The sequence below is a fragment of the Melopsittacus undulatus genome, chromosome Z (assembly GCF_012275295.1).
Source record: "Melopsittacus undulatus isolate bMelUnd1 chromosome Z, bMelUnd1.mat.Z, whole genome shotgun sequence".
NCBI lineage: Eukaryota > Metazoa > Chordata > Aves > Psittaciformes > Psittaculidae > Melopsittacus > Melopsittacus undulatus.
In genome coordinates this window covers 29,272,967-29,288,451 of record NC_047557.1, presented here as the reverse complement: position 1 = coordinate 29,288,451, position 15,485 = coordinate 29,272,967, and the positions used below count along the sequence as shown (strand labels likewise).

General features: G+C 42.0%; 1 protein-coding gene across 1 annotated transcript in view; it reads right to left on the bottom strand.

Annotated features, from left to right (window-relative positions):
• The window catches only part of LOC115947436 (sperm-associated antigen 4 protein-like), a 30,971-nt gene extending 19,917 nt beyond the window's left edge, over positions 1-11,054 (bottom strand). Inside the window, exon 1 of the mRNA XM_034072712.1 lies at positions 10,756-11,054. Within this exon, the coding sequence (XP_033928603.1) occupies positions 10,756-11,054 (299 nt within the window). The remainder of the gene's footprint in view (positions 1-10,755) is intronic.
• Between the last annotated feature and the right edge of the window lie 4,431 nt (positions 11,055-15,485).

The following is a 15,485-nucleotide window of genomic DNA, read 5'->3' as shown; positions in this document are numbered from 1 at the left end:
TTTCCACAACAATTTATGTATCCCTAGACTATGCAATGTGTGTTTTCACAGTTGTCAGGAAAAAAAAGAACCATTTTAGCACATAATACACTTTGCATCTAACCCAGCAACAACAGGCAATCTGAATTCAGCTGTACAAGAAATAATTTACATGACTTTAACAAAGTCAGGACTCAGTCTTCATTACAGAGGTAACTGGAAACCTAGAAAAGGAAAGGCAGGAGATCTCTTTAAGTATCACAGCATTTCTCTAAAGAGCTCGGAAGACAGGCTGAGAAAGTTTTGGGGCTGTTCAGCCTGGAGAAGAGAAGGCTGAGTGGAGATCTCCTAGCATCCTTCCAGTATCTGAAGGCGGCCTATAGGGACGCTGGAGATGGACTATTCATCAGGGACTGTAGAGACAGGACAAGGGGTAATGGGTTAAAACTTAAACAGGGGAAGTTTAGATTGGATATAAGAAAGAAATTCTTTACTGTTAGGGTGGTGAGGCACTGGAATGGGTTGCCCAGGTAAATCGTGAACACTCCATCCCTGGCAGTGTTCAAGGCCAGGTTGGATGAAGCCTTGGGTGACATGGTTTAGTGTGAGGTGTCCCTGCCCATGGCAGGGGGTTGGAACTAGATGATCTTAAGGTCCTTTCCAACCCTAACTATTCTATGATTCTATGATTCTGTAAAGCTAAAGTTTGCCAGATTTGTTTCCTTAACCTTATATTGTAGAATTTTTTTACGTCATTTTTCCAAGTCAGCTCCATCTTATATCTATGAATGCCAGAGGGTTTAGTGGAAATGCAAGCCCTTTCACATACACAGCACAGAGTATTAATAACATGCTTTGAGTGGAGAATTTTTAAAAGGGAGCTTTAAAATCCTTGCATAATAAATAAAGTAAGTAAAAAAGCAACATAAGATTATAAGAATATGTTTTTTACCTATATAGAGAAAATGGACAAAAATGTACCTAAATCACTTACACTTACGGATTTGTCTTGTCAGGCACACAGAAGATAGTGACTAGGCATGCTGTAGAGTAGGATTCCATGTAGTACAAGAAATAGTAAGTAAAAATCTGAAATGGCAAAGATAATATTCAAGTTCATTGCATGAGCATTTATTTTCATGCAATGTTGCCTAGAAGTCTTGGAAGGACTTTCCACCATGGTCTCTAAGGGTTATAGCCTGAACGTAAGTGTAGAAGTCTGAAAATAGAAACTAAAATAGTGAAATAGTAAAAATAAATAGAAACTAAAATCTGCAGCTTTTGCTGTAACACAAATGTGCTGAACCACAGTCAAGTATAAGCCTTTAGGATTTGAAAAAATGTAAAATTTTGAGATAAAGAATTTCTAAAAGTTTCTTGTACTTTTGAAGTTATTATGAAAGACAACACTTGTCTGATTTCAACGTTTTATAGAAACTGTTTCTGCAAACCTGCAGTGCAGAATACTATGCTGTTAAATTAAAAACACACCAAATTTACTTATGTCACACTAAATAAGTCATAGCTTATTCATAAGTTTAGGTGCATTTGTGGTTTATTCTATCATTTGTGAGACACATTGTATCTCTAGCAAGAACAGAGTATGTGACCTGTTTTCACTCTTTTCTGTTTTGTCTCCTTTTAACAAGGACAAACTAGTATAAAAGGGAATTAGCAACAGCTACATGTTGTTTGGGCAACATACATTATTTCAGCTTAGAACTCAAAGCTCAAACGGAATTAAATAAATATCACCATGACTGGTTTTATATTATGTTACAAATGGATAAAAAAGGAGAAGTTGTCAGTGTTGCTTTACACAATCAACACCAGGCTCAAGATCTGAGTTTCTAATCCACTATATCCCTGTACTTGAAAATTCTTACAGAGCTAATTAAATGTGAAGATGTGTATACAATTATAAACAGGACAGTTTGCATTGGAAGGGACCTGAAAGGTCATCAACCCCTTGCCGTGGGCAAGGACACCTTCTATTAGGCCAGGTTGCTCCAAGCCCCGTTCAGCCTGGCCTTGAAAACTTCCAGCAATGTGGCAGCCACAGCTTCTCTGGGCAACCTGAGCTAGTGTCCCACCAACATCACAGTAAAGAACTTCTTCCTAGTCTAATCTATATCTCCCATCTTCATAGGCCACATCTGGAGTACTGTGTCCAGTTCTGGGCTTAGGAGCCAGCAAGCTATACAAGGCACTACCGGAGAGGGTCCGGCAGAAGCCACAAGGATAATCAGGGGTTTGAAGCATCTTTCTTGTGAGGAGAGTTTGCAGAAGCTGGGCCTCTTTAGTCAAGAGAGGAGAAGATTCAGAGGGGATCTCATTAATGCATATCAGTATCTCAAAGGCACATGCCAGGAGGATGGTGCCAAACTTTTGAATGGTGTCCAGCAACAGGATGAGAAGCAATGGCCATAAACTGAAACACAAGAAGTTTTACCTAAACATGAGAAAGAACTTCTTTATGTTGAGGACTGGCAGAGCATTGGAACAGGCTGCCTAAGAGGCTTATGGAATCTCCCTCTCTGGAGTGTCCTGGGTTCAGCAGTAGCAGTCATTTTTTCTCCTTCTTGGTTGCTGGTGCAGTGCTGTGTTTTGACTTCTGGGCTGGGAATGTTGCTGACAGCAAGTATGTTTTGAGTTACTGTTCAGATGTTTGGTTTGTCCAAGGACTGTCTGAGCCTCATGCTCTGCCAGGGAGGAGGGGAGGCCGGGAGGAAGGAGAGACAGGACGCCTGACCCAGGCTAGCCAAAGAGGTATTCCATACCATAGCACGTCATGCCCAGGTTATAACTGGGAGTTACCTGGAAGGGCTGGGGGTCTGGGGGGTTGGAGGAGGTATTGGTCGATGCTCGGTTGGGAAGGGTGGGGTGAGTTATGCATCCGTGGCTGGTGAGGTGTTGTATTCTCTTCACTTGATATTTCCTTTATCATTATTATTATTATTATTAGTAGTAGTAGCAGTAGTGATTTATGTTATACCTTAGTTATTAAACTGTTCTTATCTCAACCTGTGGGGGCTACATTCTTTGGATTCTCCTTCCTAACTCTCTGGGAGTTGGGGGAGCAAGGGGGGGAGTGAGTGAATGAGCTGTGTGGCTTTGGTTTAAACCACAACATGGAGACATTCAAAATTCATCTGGCCATGTTCCTGTGTAACATGGTCTAGGTGGCCCTGCTCTGGCAGTGGGGTTGGACTACATGATCTCCAGAGGTCCTGCCCAACCCTTATGATTCGGTGATTTTGTGATCCCTTGTGAAATCTTTTGTGAACCCTTGTAAAAAGTCCCTCTGCAGTTTTCTTGTAGGCCCTGTTTAGGTATTAGAAGGCTGTCCTAAGTTCTGCCTGGAGCCTTCACCTCTCCAGGCTGAAGAAGCCCAACTCTCAGCCTGTCTTCATGGTAGAGGTGCTCTAGTCCTCTGATTATCCTTGTGACCCTTCTCTGGACTCCCTCAAACATGTCCCCATACTTCTTATATTAACAGTGCTGGGAATATGAGCGTCTACTGTTGTGAGAACAAAGTCAGGAAAGTCTGTATTTCAATACTTGCCTAGAATGTAGGTATCTTTGTTAATTCTAACATGTCTAAACACAAACTTTTGAGAATACTGTGTGACCAGCTCTGTATCTGGACTTTAACTTCACTAAAAACTGTAGGAGTCTTATCTGATTGCAAGTAGGGAAATACTCCTTTAGGAAGTTTATTCAACTATGCAGAGGCAGAAGACATGAGAGAAAAATTCTGATAGTGAAATACCTGATGCTAGAAAAAAGTTAGACTTTCAATCTATCAGAATGAATTGCATGTGAAGTTTTACAAAAAATGGTTAGAATCAGATTAGTCACATCTTATTTTTAAATTGTGTATCTTTCCATGTTGGACACATTCTAAAAATGAAAACAAAGGATTCTGAGTGACTTTAAGATCTTAAAGACATGGTAGAAGTAAAAGTCAAGACACCATTCACATGGGGTTTAGCATTGATTGAAGAAGCCTGAGAAAGATTTATTTATAGTGAGGATAATATCTCCCTGCTCCTAAACAACCATAAATTTAATTTTGCTACTTTTATTCATCCACCCAATTGGATGATACAGCATTTACAAATACCATGCCACTACAGGATAATGGTAGTAACCTACATAGTGCACACATCTTCCTCTCCTACTGGATTTTAACACAGGAAAGGTGTCTGGTCATCTCCAGTCAGCTTACTGAAGTGACTAGTCACTCTTTTTCCCCTTTCTGTGGCTTGGGACAAAATCCATGCTACATGAGGACAGTCAGACTGGAGGTATCATAATGTGAAAGGAGCATAAGAACTTTTGCCAACTGTCTGTCAGCAGGCAGACTTCTGAAGATCTGGGGCTACCTCCAGTAGTCAGCATGCCTCTTCCCAGAGATGATAAGGAATTTAGAAAAGGGTTTGGGGAGGCACGTCTTTGAAGCTATTGCTGTTGCAGGTACAGTATTGCCACAGGAAGCCTATTACCTGGAAAGAGGCAACAGATCTCTCTCTGAGTAACCATGAATGTGGGTGTTGCAGGTTTGGGGTAAATCATTAACATCTGATTGATTAAGGACCTACTTTTCAATGTGCTTTCCACCATTGTTTTCTGATCTACATAGTTGCTTGGGGGGAAATCATAAGATATTATATTGATGAAAGCTAACTACAGACATGTAGGTATCTTTTACAGGATATGAAGTATAATTCAACATCAAAAATCAGTGTTGAAGTAAGTTGGTACAGAAACAAGAAGATAAAAATTGCAGTGGTATGTGCATACCACAGAAGTGATTAGTAAAATGTTTACTCTCTCAAACAAGAAAAGTAAGTTTCAACATTGCACTTATCAGCTGATCAATCTTAAATTGCTGAGGCCTACAAAAGAAATCATTATTAATATCAGAAGATCTTACTGTAGGACAAACAAACAATAGTTCTACTTTATCACAGAATTTTCTTCTAGGGTTTCTAGCTGGACTGTGGGAAATTTCCTTCTTTGCTTCTTACATCACCCTCAATTAGCATCCTACCTATAATGCTATTTCTAGCAATGTCAGTCGTCAGTAAGTAACTAGGGAATGGAATGGATGTCATGCCAGCTCTTGATAATCTTACATTCTCTGATGGAGATTAAATATGCTTGGATTACTATAATTTGGTCCATATCAATCTCAATTTGGCTTTCAATTCTGTTCAGGCATGACGACTGAGGATCCCAGGCAAAGTAGTCCCTCCATTCTTGTTGTGGTTTAAGCCCAAGTACCATGCAGCCACTTGCTCACTCCCCACCATCCCAGTGGGATGTGGGCTTGAATATAAAAAAAGGTAAAAACCTGTGGGCTGAGATAAGAACAGTTTAATCTAAAATAAAAGCAAAATGTTATAATACATATTACACAACAAATACTTATTATAAGACAACAACACACAACAATAAAATATAGCACAATAACAATAATAATAGGCACTAAAGAGACAAAGAGGAAGGAATGCTCCCCCTGCCCCCCGCCAACAAACACACAAACAAGCAACAAATGATGCACAAAATGCCCAGCTTGTCCCCGAGCAGTGATGGGCTCCTTCCAGCCAGCTCTCCCTAGTTTATATACTGGGCATGGTGTGCAGTGGTATGGAATACCCCTTTGACTAGTTTGGGTCAGGTGTCCTGTCTCTGCTTTCTCCCACTGGCAGAGCATGAGAGAGTGAAAAGTCTTTGGTCAGGGTAAGCATTACTTAGCAACAACTAAAACATCAGTGTGTTATCAGCATGTTCTCTGACTAAAGCCAAAACACAGCACTGCACCAGATACTAGGAAGAAAATTAACTCTGTTACAGCTGAAACAAGGACAAAATTGAATAAAAAGAGTCACAACATGTGCAATTCACTTGTTCTTTAATTTTCCTGCTGAGAGCAGAAACTGCACGGTTTGAGATTTTCCAAGACACAACCAATCAAACTCTCCCAAACTCCTTCTGCAGTTAAACCAGGAAAACTCAAATCTATGATATTCAGATGTATTAGTGCCAGTACGAGATTCCCGTTATACATTATATTATTCAAGAGGCAATTCAGTGATTGTTTTTTTTTGTCATGCCACCTTAATAACTGAAACCAGTGTTCCCAGTTATGCAGTAACTGTGAAAATAATTTGGATATCAAATCAGATATGGCAGATCTGAGAAAGAAACACTTAAAGGATTAGACCAAAATGATTAGTTAACAAAATTTTTATCAGTCACGACAAAAACATGTTGAAAAAGCTCCTGCATATCTGTTTGCATCTGAGAAGTGAATGTTCAAACTTAGGTTCATTCTAGTATGCCTGAGTAATCAAAGGCAAACCCTTGGAGCTCTGTTCGTTTTCTCTAATCAAGCATCATTGTATACTAGCTACTCTCTTGGATTCTCTTTATTTTCAGAGGTGTCTTCCAGTTAAACTGACTGCCATTGTTTCCAGGGTACTGGTCCAAACAATTTTTTTTCAGTCCTGAAATGCAACAGAATTAATTTGTCGTAGAAACTTTCTACCTAATTTTTCTCCTTTGCACTCAGTACTGCTGCTGGTATACAGAGAAGAGAGATGAGGAAATCTAAAATCAGCTCTATCTTCAGCTTGTCACATTTCTTGTTTCCTGTTTCCCCTGCTACAACAGCTTTCCTCTGGCACCTGAAGGAAATAATTTGATTTCCCATAAATTATGCTTCACTGCCCAGAAACTCAATCCCTTACTTGAAAAGCCTTCCAAAAATGCCACTAACCAAAATAAATGCGTGCCTCTTCATACAGTTTCTCTCTCTGCATTGAATGAGCTCTTTTCAGGCATCTTTAGCCACTCACTATCTCCTTTCAGGGCTCACCTAGAAGAATTGTCTTTTTGGAGGACAAAGGAGACAAGGATTTATGATTTATATACGAGCAGGTGTCTCTTGCATCATTCCTGATAGTAACACTCTTTTGGACAACATACACAATAGCACAGTGGAACCAGAATCAGTCTACAAAGAGACTGGAGTGGAACTGTTGGAGACTGTGTTATTCCAACAGCCTCTGAAGGGTGGAGGGACAAAGAAAAACAAGAAAGAAAGTACATTTTTTTTAAAGAAAAAAAAATCTGGAAAAGTTCTTGTGTGTTTGAGGGTTTGTAAACTCCAGGCTTAAATCAAAAGCTCACTGCACCTCACATAGCATGTAACTATGCATTTTCTTGAGAGGTAACTTAAATATTTTACTGAACTAAGCAAATTTAACTGGGACTGAAGTGACAAACCCCCATTTTTTTACTCTCAGCTGCTGATTGGGTGACAATAAATTCACGGATGTTGCTGTGGATTCTGACATGGTGAACTTTAATATATCCTTTTCTGAATCCACTACCTCTGTTAGACACATGCTTTTAGCTAGAGGGGAGAAAATCTGCACTAGAGAAAAACAAGTTTAATGTAATAAAGGCTAGCAGTTTTCTGAAGAACTAAGTCATAGCCTTTTCATCATCAAGATGAATGCTTTATGTGTGGAATGAGTACGAGCTCATACTGGTGGGTGTGAATATGCAGTTGTGTATGACATGTATGAACATGCAATGGTGTTGCCCACTAAGAAAACCAGACAAGACTTCTCTGGTTTATTTTGCATAAACTTCACTTACTTCTTCAGAATACCAATCTAAGTAGGATCTTTAGATGTGAGTCGCAGTGCCTAATGCTAACTTTGGTAATATGAGATCTTGACTGTTCTCTTTGCTCCCTCTCAAGATACTTCTCAACAGGCTTCAATCATGACAAAAAAAACTCTTATCCTGTGTGTAAAGGCTGCCTTTAACCTGTGTTTTAGACAGTGAATTTTTCAAGATGGTACACTGCTAGGATGCATCACTTTTTTTCAGTTGAAGATCTGAAGCAATTTGCTTCCCATACATAAGAATGACAATAAAGAGTAGGTTTTTTTTAATGGCTGTCAGATTTGGTTTCTGACAACACTGCCAGTGTTTATTGAAACCAATTTATTTAAAGGAAGTTCACCGTTATTTAATTGCTTTGGTAGTTATTCATTACAATATGTCTTCTGAAAATGTAATTTTTTAAATAAGCCTTTTTTATTGCCTAAGCCTGTATTACTCATTTGCAATGTGACTCTAACACTATCATTAGAGTAGCTACTACATCTGTGCAGGGATAATTCTTGAAATTTTTAATGATAAGTTAGAATTAAAATACAATTGCATAGAAAATTCTGGCATATGGTACAAATAAAGAGAGAAAAAAATGGACGTTTAACTCATTGGGCTCACAAGTGAGTTCTGTGCTTTCACCTGGTAAAGACCATCCCTTGTCAATTCTTTTAATATGCTTTTTAAAGCTTGCAAATACTTTTGTTTTAGATAAGCCACATATAATAATTTTATTCAGAAATGACTCACTGCCTAAACATTCATACACTTAGAAACAAAAAGACAGGGAAGCAATGTAACCCTACAGGAACGCCTGAAACCTCAACAGCTCCACTATGTTTTCTGGGTAAACAACACATAATATTGACCTCTTATCAGCTTCACAGTCGCACAAATTTGATGTAATATGAGGGAATGACAAAGGAGCTTTAGCTCAGAAGAGGTTATTCAGCTAAGAAGATCAAGGCTGGCCCTAAGGAAACCAGTGATCTAGGCACACCTTGATGTGCCCCCCTCCTTAACCACTCACCTAAGGGCGCTCGCAGCGCAACAGGTATACGGGCTCCCCTTCTTGGAAGAAGCAACCAGGACAAGTACTTTCATTCTTGGAGAACTGTGAGTAACATCTTTTCCAAGTGCTGGGCTGATCTTGCTTTGCATCCAAGGCCTAAGCCGACTGCACTCTTCCAGTGACCATGCATGCAGGTGTGCTCCCTTGCTCAGAGACTTCTCAGCTGATAGGGTGTCCTGCCATGAGGTTTGCATATTAATGCCCTTTAGACTAATAGGGCAGTTTGCTGCCCTGTAAGCCTAGCATTTCAGCTGCTTATCTTCCCTTCATTTAAACTGTCAATGCTCCAGTTAGAGCAGAAGGGAATAAAACTGACTCAAACTGAAACAAACAACATGTTTCCATTATATGTTGAATTGAGAGGGCTGTGCCCCCCATATGTAGGAGACTTTTCCTGTGCAATGAGTACTTTTTTGGTGGATACCTCTGGGCTAAAATTGTTTCTGCATGAGGCTGATCACAAGCCTGGGGGCTAAATATCCCTGGGACTTTCTGGGTGATGGGATGGAGGCAGCAGATCTGCCCAACTCTTTTCCTTCCAGTTTCTTTGAAATTCATTTTTGGTCCACTGATGTGTACAAGCAGGATCTCTACCTTATAATAGAGAAGAACACTTTCTTTCACACCACATTTCTAAGACAGTAAAATGCCATCAGGCATCAAGCGCCTCATCCTTTTTTCCACCCTTAAGGTACTGTCCCCCTTGTTTACCTGCTCCTTTGCCCTAGCGGTTTTCTGTACACCACTGCATGGACAGGTCCCATGCAGATGCCCTTACAGCCTCCTACAGCCTTTGTTTAGTCGCCCATTCAGTCCTTGTAAAGCCAGCATAGCAGCTGCCCAGGCTGCCCTCCAGCTGGCCTGCAACCCCTAGAGAGCTCATGAACATGACCTCTTCAGTCACACAGCTCCCCTGCCTCCCCTATAGGGTGCCCCATGCAACCACCTCGGGCAACCCAGTGCCCTCATTGAGGTGCTGGAGCAGGTCCAGAGAAAGGCAACAAAGCTGGTGAAGGTTCTAGAGAGTAAGTCTTACATGGAACAGCTGAGGGAAATGGGGTTGTTTAGTCTGGAGAAAAGGCGGCTCAGTGGGAACCTTATCACTCTCTACAATTACCTGAAAGGAGGTTGCAGTGAGGTGGGGGTTGGTCTCTTTTCCCAAGTAAGAAGTAATAGGACAAGAGGTAACAACCTCAGACTGCACCAGGGGAGGTCTAGAGTGGTTATTAGGAAAATTTTACTCAGAGGTTAATCAGGCTTTGGAACAGGGTGCCCAGGAAAGTGGTGGAATCACCATCCCTGGAAATGTCCAAAAATCATGTAGACGAGGCCCTCAGTGATATGGTTTAGTAGTAGACTTGGTAGTCCTGGGATAAAGGTTGGACTTGATGATCTTAAAGGTCTTTTCCAACCTACTTAATTCTATGATTCAGTCCCAGAGCCTCCAGCACCTACACTGCCATCCCCCCCTCCCCGACCCTCCCGCACCTTCCATCGCCTAGAGAGCCACCCAGCCACTGCCCCTCCACAGCCTTCACAATCTGTAGCCTGTATAGAGCCACCCCCGGTCCCGTGCAGCAAGGCAACCCGACGGGGCACGCCGGCGGCGACACCTCCCTGCTCTCCTTATGTGGCGAGGTAAGTGCATCTCAGCAGTGAGCCCGGCCCTCCGACCCTCTCTGCCTCAGCAAGGGTTAACAGCGCGGCCCGCGGGCACATGACATCCTCGGGGCACGGGCCGACCCGGCCCGGAGCCGCACGCTGCAGCCGGCGAGGGACGCTAGCGCCGCGGGTGTGTGCGGCGGATCCCCGCCCCGTTGAGACTGCCCCTGGGGTAGGGGACGGCTCGGCTTCTCTGCTCCTGTCAGCTGCCCCGTGTCCCCCGCCGCCGGCCCGGGCGGGGAGAGGGAGAGTCAGCGGCTCCCGGCCTCTATGTCAAAGCGGAGAGAGGGGGAGGAGAAAAAGCAAAACAAACCCTGTTGTGGTGAAGTTACTTGGCAGTTACTCACCTCGCTGACAAGCCAGCCGCGGAGATGAGGACGCAGTGCTGTCTGGGAGAACGGGACAGACACCCGCCCGGGAGATTTGTCATCCCGCCGTGAATAAGCGGAGATAGGTAGTGGCGAGAGGAGGCTGCGGAGCGGAGAGCGGCGGGGCTGCGCGGAGCAGAGCGGAGCGGCGCGGAGGGCTCGGCGGGCAGCGTGAGCAGGGCGGGCAGTGCGGGGGGAGCCCGAGGGGAGCCCGAGGTCGGCTGGGGGCGCCGGCCGGAGCGATGCGCGGCCCGCAGAGCTGCCCCGCTGAGCCTCATGGCTCCGGCGCCGAGCAGTGTCTTGCCTGTGGCTTGTGGTCATCCAGGCAGTGTCCCCGCAGGCAAAAAACCAGACATGTCGTGCCCAGTGAGATGACAGCTCTGCCTCATTTGCGAGCCTACGTGCTGCCAGTTAACTCCGGCCTCTTAAACTTAATAGACTTGAAATTCATGACTTTCAGCTGTGTCCTTCTCTCCCAAGACTTTAGTTAGCTTTTGGCCCTGGTTGAAGATGCTAATGCTTTAGCTGCAAGATCTATGGGATGAGCCGTATGTGTAGTAAGCGTGACGGTGGGTACCTCCCAGACCATCCACTGGGCAGCAGCTGGCGGTTGACTCGCGCTGCCTCACAAGTGGTAGTCACAGTGAAGGCACCAGCGAATGGTGCCCTTGTCCCTGTGTCTCTGTCACTGCGTTGTCACCAGCTCGCATGGGGACACTGTTGGTGGTTTCCCGTGTCCTGTTTGCACTGAAGCTTTCACTGTTGCTGACGCTGCAACATTAGCAATTGTGGTTGCACTCCTGGAAAGTCCAAAGTCATTATAGGCAAAGCTAGCAGGGAACCAGTGTGAGTAAAAACATGCACGACTCTGGATTTGCAGAAGCCTTTGATTACTAGGTAACATTGCCGTAGCTATTGACAGCACAGCATGCTAGATAACATGCCTCTACTCTGGCGCTCAGTGCTGCCAGATTTGTATTGTTTTTTTCAAGCAGCTGGTCTGAAGTTTGTCACTAGCCCTAATGACAGTAATGTTGCTTCTGAAAAGCTCATGCTGTTCTGTTACCACTTGCAGTAGCACAGCTCTGACACTTAAAGTACTACCAGAAAGAAAGCTTATGAGATCCTAATTACTATAATAAAAACCTGCAAAGACTTTTCTGGCAGAATGGTAAAAATGCTTGGTCTACACTATATCATCCTGCCCACTGATAACAGCTGCCCTTTTGGTGGCAGTTGCAGCAGTATTGGTGATTGTGCTCTACTCTGTGTTTGCACAGTCCCTTGCACAAATGCCTTCCTTTCTCTGACTAATCTTCCTAGGAATTATAGTGGTGCTCGTAATAAGTAATTAGTTTATTTCATTGCACTAGTTCCGAGAAAGTTATATTTGGGGATTGGTTGTCTCACAGTGCTCCATTAGCATTATTTGTCTTGCGTTTTAATATTGCATCAAGCATGTATTCTTCTGATGTTTGAGACCTAGAAACTTTAGGACTGTGTGTCCCTTTTCTAGTTTTCCTTGTCTGACCACCTGGACCTAAGAAAAATGTGGTATTATAAGAGTATTATAGTTTGGAATTAAGTCCCCCATGGTAGTCCAAGAATACAATTGTCAAGAAATGGATAAAAATTACCAAACCAGTGGATGTTAATGAGAGGTATTTATTATCCTCAGTGGTGCATGACTGCTGAGACGCTGTCTGGCATAGAGGGTGGGAAAAGATTTCCTATAAATTGAGTGGAAAGCTTATTTTGTAGTTTCAGTTTTGAAGCTGCATTGTCTTCCTTTATTGCAGCTGTGATTCTTAATGTACTTACTCTTCCAAGCCTAATCTCAAGCTCTCAGCTATTGTTTTTTTTTTCCCCTAGTTAAACCTCTGTGGTTTTCCTTTCCAAGAAAATTTATTGTCATGCTTTAGTCTGTGAGCTATAGACAGATAACTGTACGAAATCTGTAATACCAGCACTTGCTATATGTGTGTGAGCTTTTAAGAAAATGGATTCTTAAGTTAGTGTTTTACACCTGTGTTAGATGTGTCCTTGTCACAAGCAGTTGAGAGACACAAAAAGCCTCAGAAGCATCCAACGCCCCACTTCTATGGACACTGAGTGGTCAGTGAGGTTGAGATGAGGCATCTCTATAGTTTTTGGTGGCTGTCCTTTTCCCCTGTCCATCCCAGTCCTTGAGTCCACCCAGACTGATTCATCAGGACTTTATGTTAAGGGAGGGAGTGACTTCTGAATATTGCAGTGTGGTGCCACTGACAGGTGATGCTCCAAATACAATGGCGATGCAAGGAGGTGAGGGCTGGCCGGGGAGAGCAGAGCTTAAAGGGGAAGTAGTCCCTTTGGGTGGACTTTTAGTTGCAGAGGGAACATGGAGAAAGGCTTGGCTGTCTGTGGTCATGGTGGGAATGAGGGAAGGCAGTCATAGTCTTGGATTGCACAGTCCCAAGGGAGGGATTTTCAGTTCTTGTTTGCTTCTGTGGCTTATGGCAGCTGTTGGAGAGGTGAGGTGGACATGTCTCCAATAAAGAATAGAAATGAGGGACTGTTCGGTGCATTGTCTTTCAGTCTTGTTTGGTTTGAGATAGTCCTTGCTACCCTGTGTGCAGTGTGCTAGTGTCTGGTAACTACTTCTGTGAAAGTGTCTCTAGGCTGGTTTTATTACAATTCCTTAAACTGATCTCTGTGGTGGAGTAATTCATCTTTTATTGAAGTTGAAATGTATCTTCAGTGGGTGAAGCAGTAAGCCAACTCTGATTACTTTTCAAAACTGCACTGTGAAAGCAGGCTATGTGGCATACTGTGCTGCAGGCACAGAATTGTGAATTCTTCTTTTGTTTTGCTTTCTGAAGGATTAGTGTTTGGGTTTTCCAGGGCTTCAGCTTAAATTTAAATTTTACTACGTGGCTTTCTGAAAGTGAATTTATGAATCATTGTTATGGTTTTTGAGTAATTATGTTGTCACGTTGTTATTGATAGATGCAGTCAGAGCTTTGAGTAATCTCAGCTTAAAAAATGTCTCAAGAAGCAGTGGACATAATTGTCTGTTCCCTATCTGTGAGAGCATGAAGAGGTCACTGATGGACAGAAATATTTCATTAAAAGGTGGCAAGTGCTTGTGTTCTTTTGGTAGAACAAAGTAATTTGTCAGCACAGTTATTCAGGTGCTCAGGATAGTATTCTTTTCTGTGTGGTGTGTGTGTGTTTTAACTTAGCACATTAAGCTTTGACCTTAATCAGAAACTCTAAACTTTTTTTCTGAATAAGATGTTGTCTTTGGTGCTGTATTCCTACAATTTCCAGGATAAATTTGGTTAGAAATTTTTCACATCTTCTTACTATTACAGGTAACTGGGAGCTGATGCTGAAATCAGACTTTTTAGAATACATTCCCTGTCCAATTGGCATTACATACACTTTAATGCACTTCTAGGTAATCTGTTGTTTTGGTTTGAATCAGTTTGGCCACTCTGACCTTGATATGAGAGAGTCCTGACATCATGATGGAAGTCGATGCTAAAGAATTCTGATTAAAGAAAAACTACTTGCAAACATGTAAATAATATTGAAAATACCACCAAATAGTAATTTTTTAAAATGGGAAAAGTTACACTCTCCAAGGTGCTTTAGTATTTTAAAGAAAGAGCGAGCTGATCTTCATGTTAATGTGATGTTACATATTTTCACAATAAAATCAGGAAGGACATTAGAGGAAGAAAACATAGAGAAATTACTTAACTTGCTTCTGCTTTCATGAAAAAGGTTGTTTTGTTTGTATTTTCAGGATTTTAGATTCAAAATACAGCTTACTTGCAAGAGGAAATTAATTGCAGGCCCAGAGACCTTTCTTCAAGTATAAAAACCCCAGGAGTAGCTAATGATAAAATTGAGATAATGATGGCATAAAACACTGCTACTCCTTATGTTACAATGTTACTGAAGAATAATAGCAAAGACCAAACTAACAACAAAGGTTGTGTATTGACCTGCATTTTATAAGGCTAGTAGGTCTGTTTAAACTATGTAGAAATATTGTTCTGTTGATCATGAACTAAAGATGATGTTGTTGAGTAAAGCTAGTGCATTTGTCATACATAATCTTTTCTTGTTTATATTAGAACCTTTCTAATGTAGTCAAAATTGCAGACAAGAATTACAGCAAGAATTAATTCTGTTTGTAGCTGATTTATAGCGACATGGTATATGGCCTTGCCAACAGAAAACCTGCTTTCTTGTTGTATGCCCTTTCCTAAGGATCTAGTTGCCTGTGTTAGGCTAAGGTATATCCTGCTTTTGTAACAAACACTGACAGTGTAAGAACATTCAGTTCTCCCTGTCCTTCACTGAATTACAGAGAGTGATTTGTGCTTCAGTGTAAATCTTCCTAAATGCTTCAGGCAGGCACGGAAATAAATAATGCTGCTTTTAGCTGATATGCTTTACAATTTAAATTTTCATAATGTAAAAATGTAACCATGAAAAATAGTATGTAAAATAAATCTTCTATGACCATTTAAATGTGGTTAGGGCATATATATTACTACTGTCAGTAGGGATTTTGCTCTTACCTTTGAAGACAATATGCTTAGGTCTTTCATTATTAGTGAGTTTTAACTGCAGAGTGTGTGAGAATATCTATGCACAGATGTCTATAGAGACATTTAGGTGGCTTTTGCTCTTATCTGGAAGTGTGCTATGAA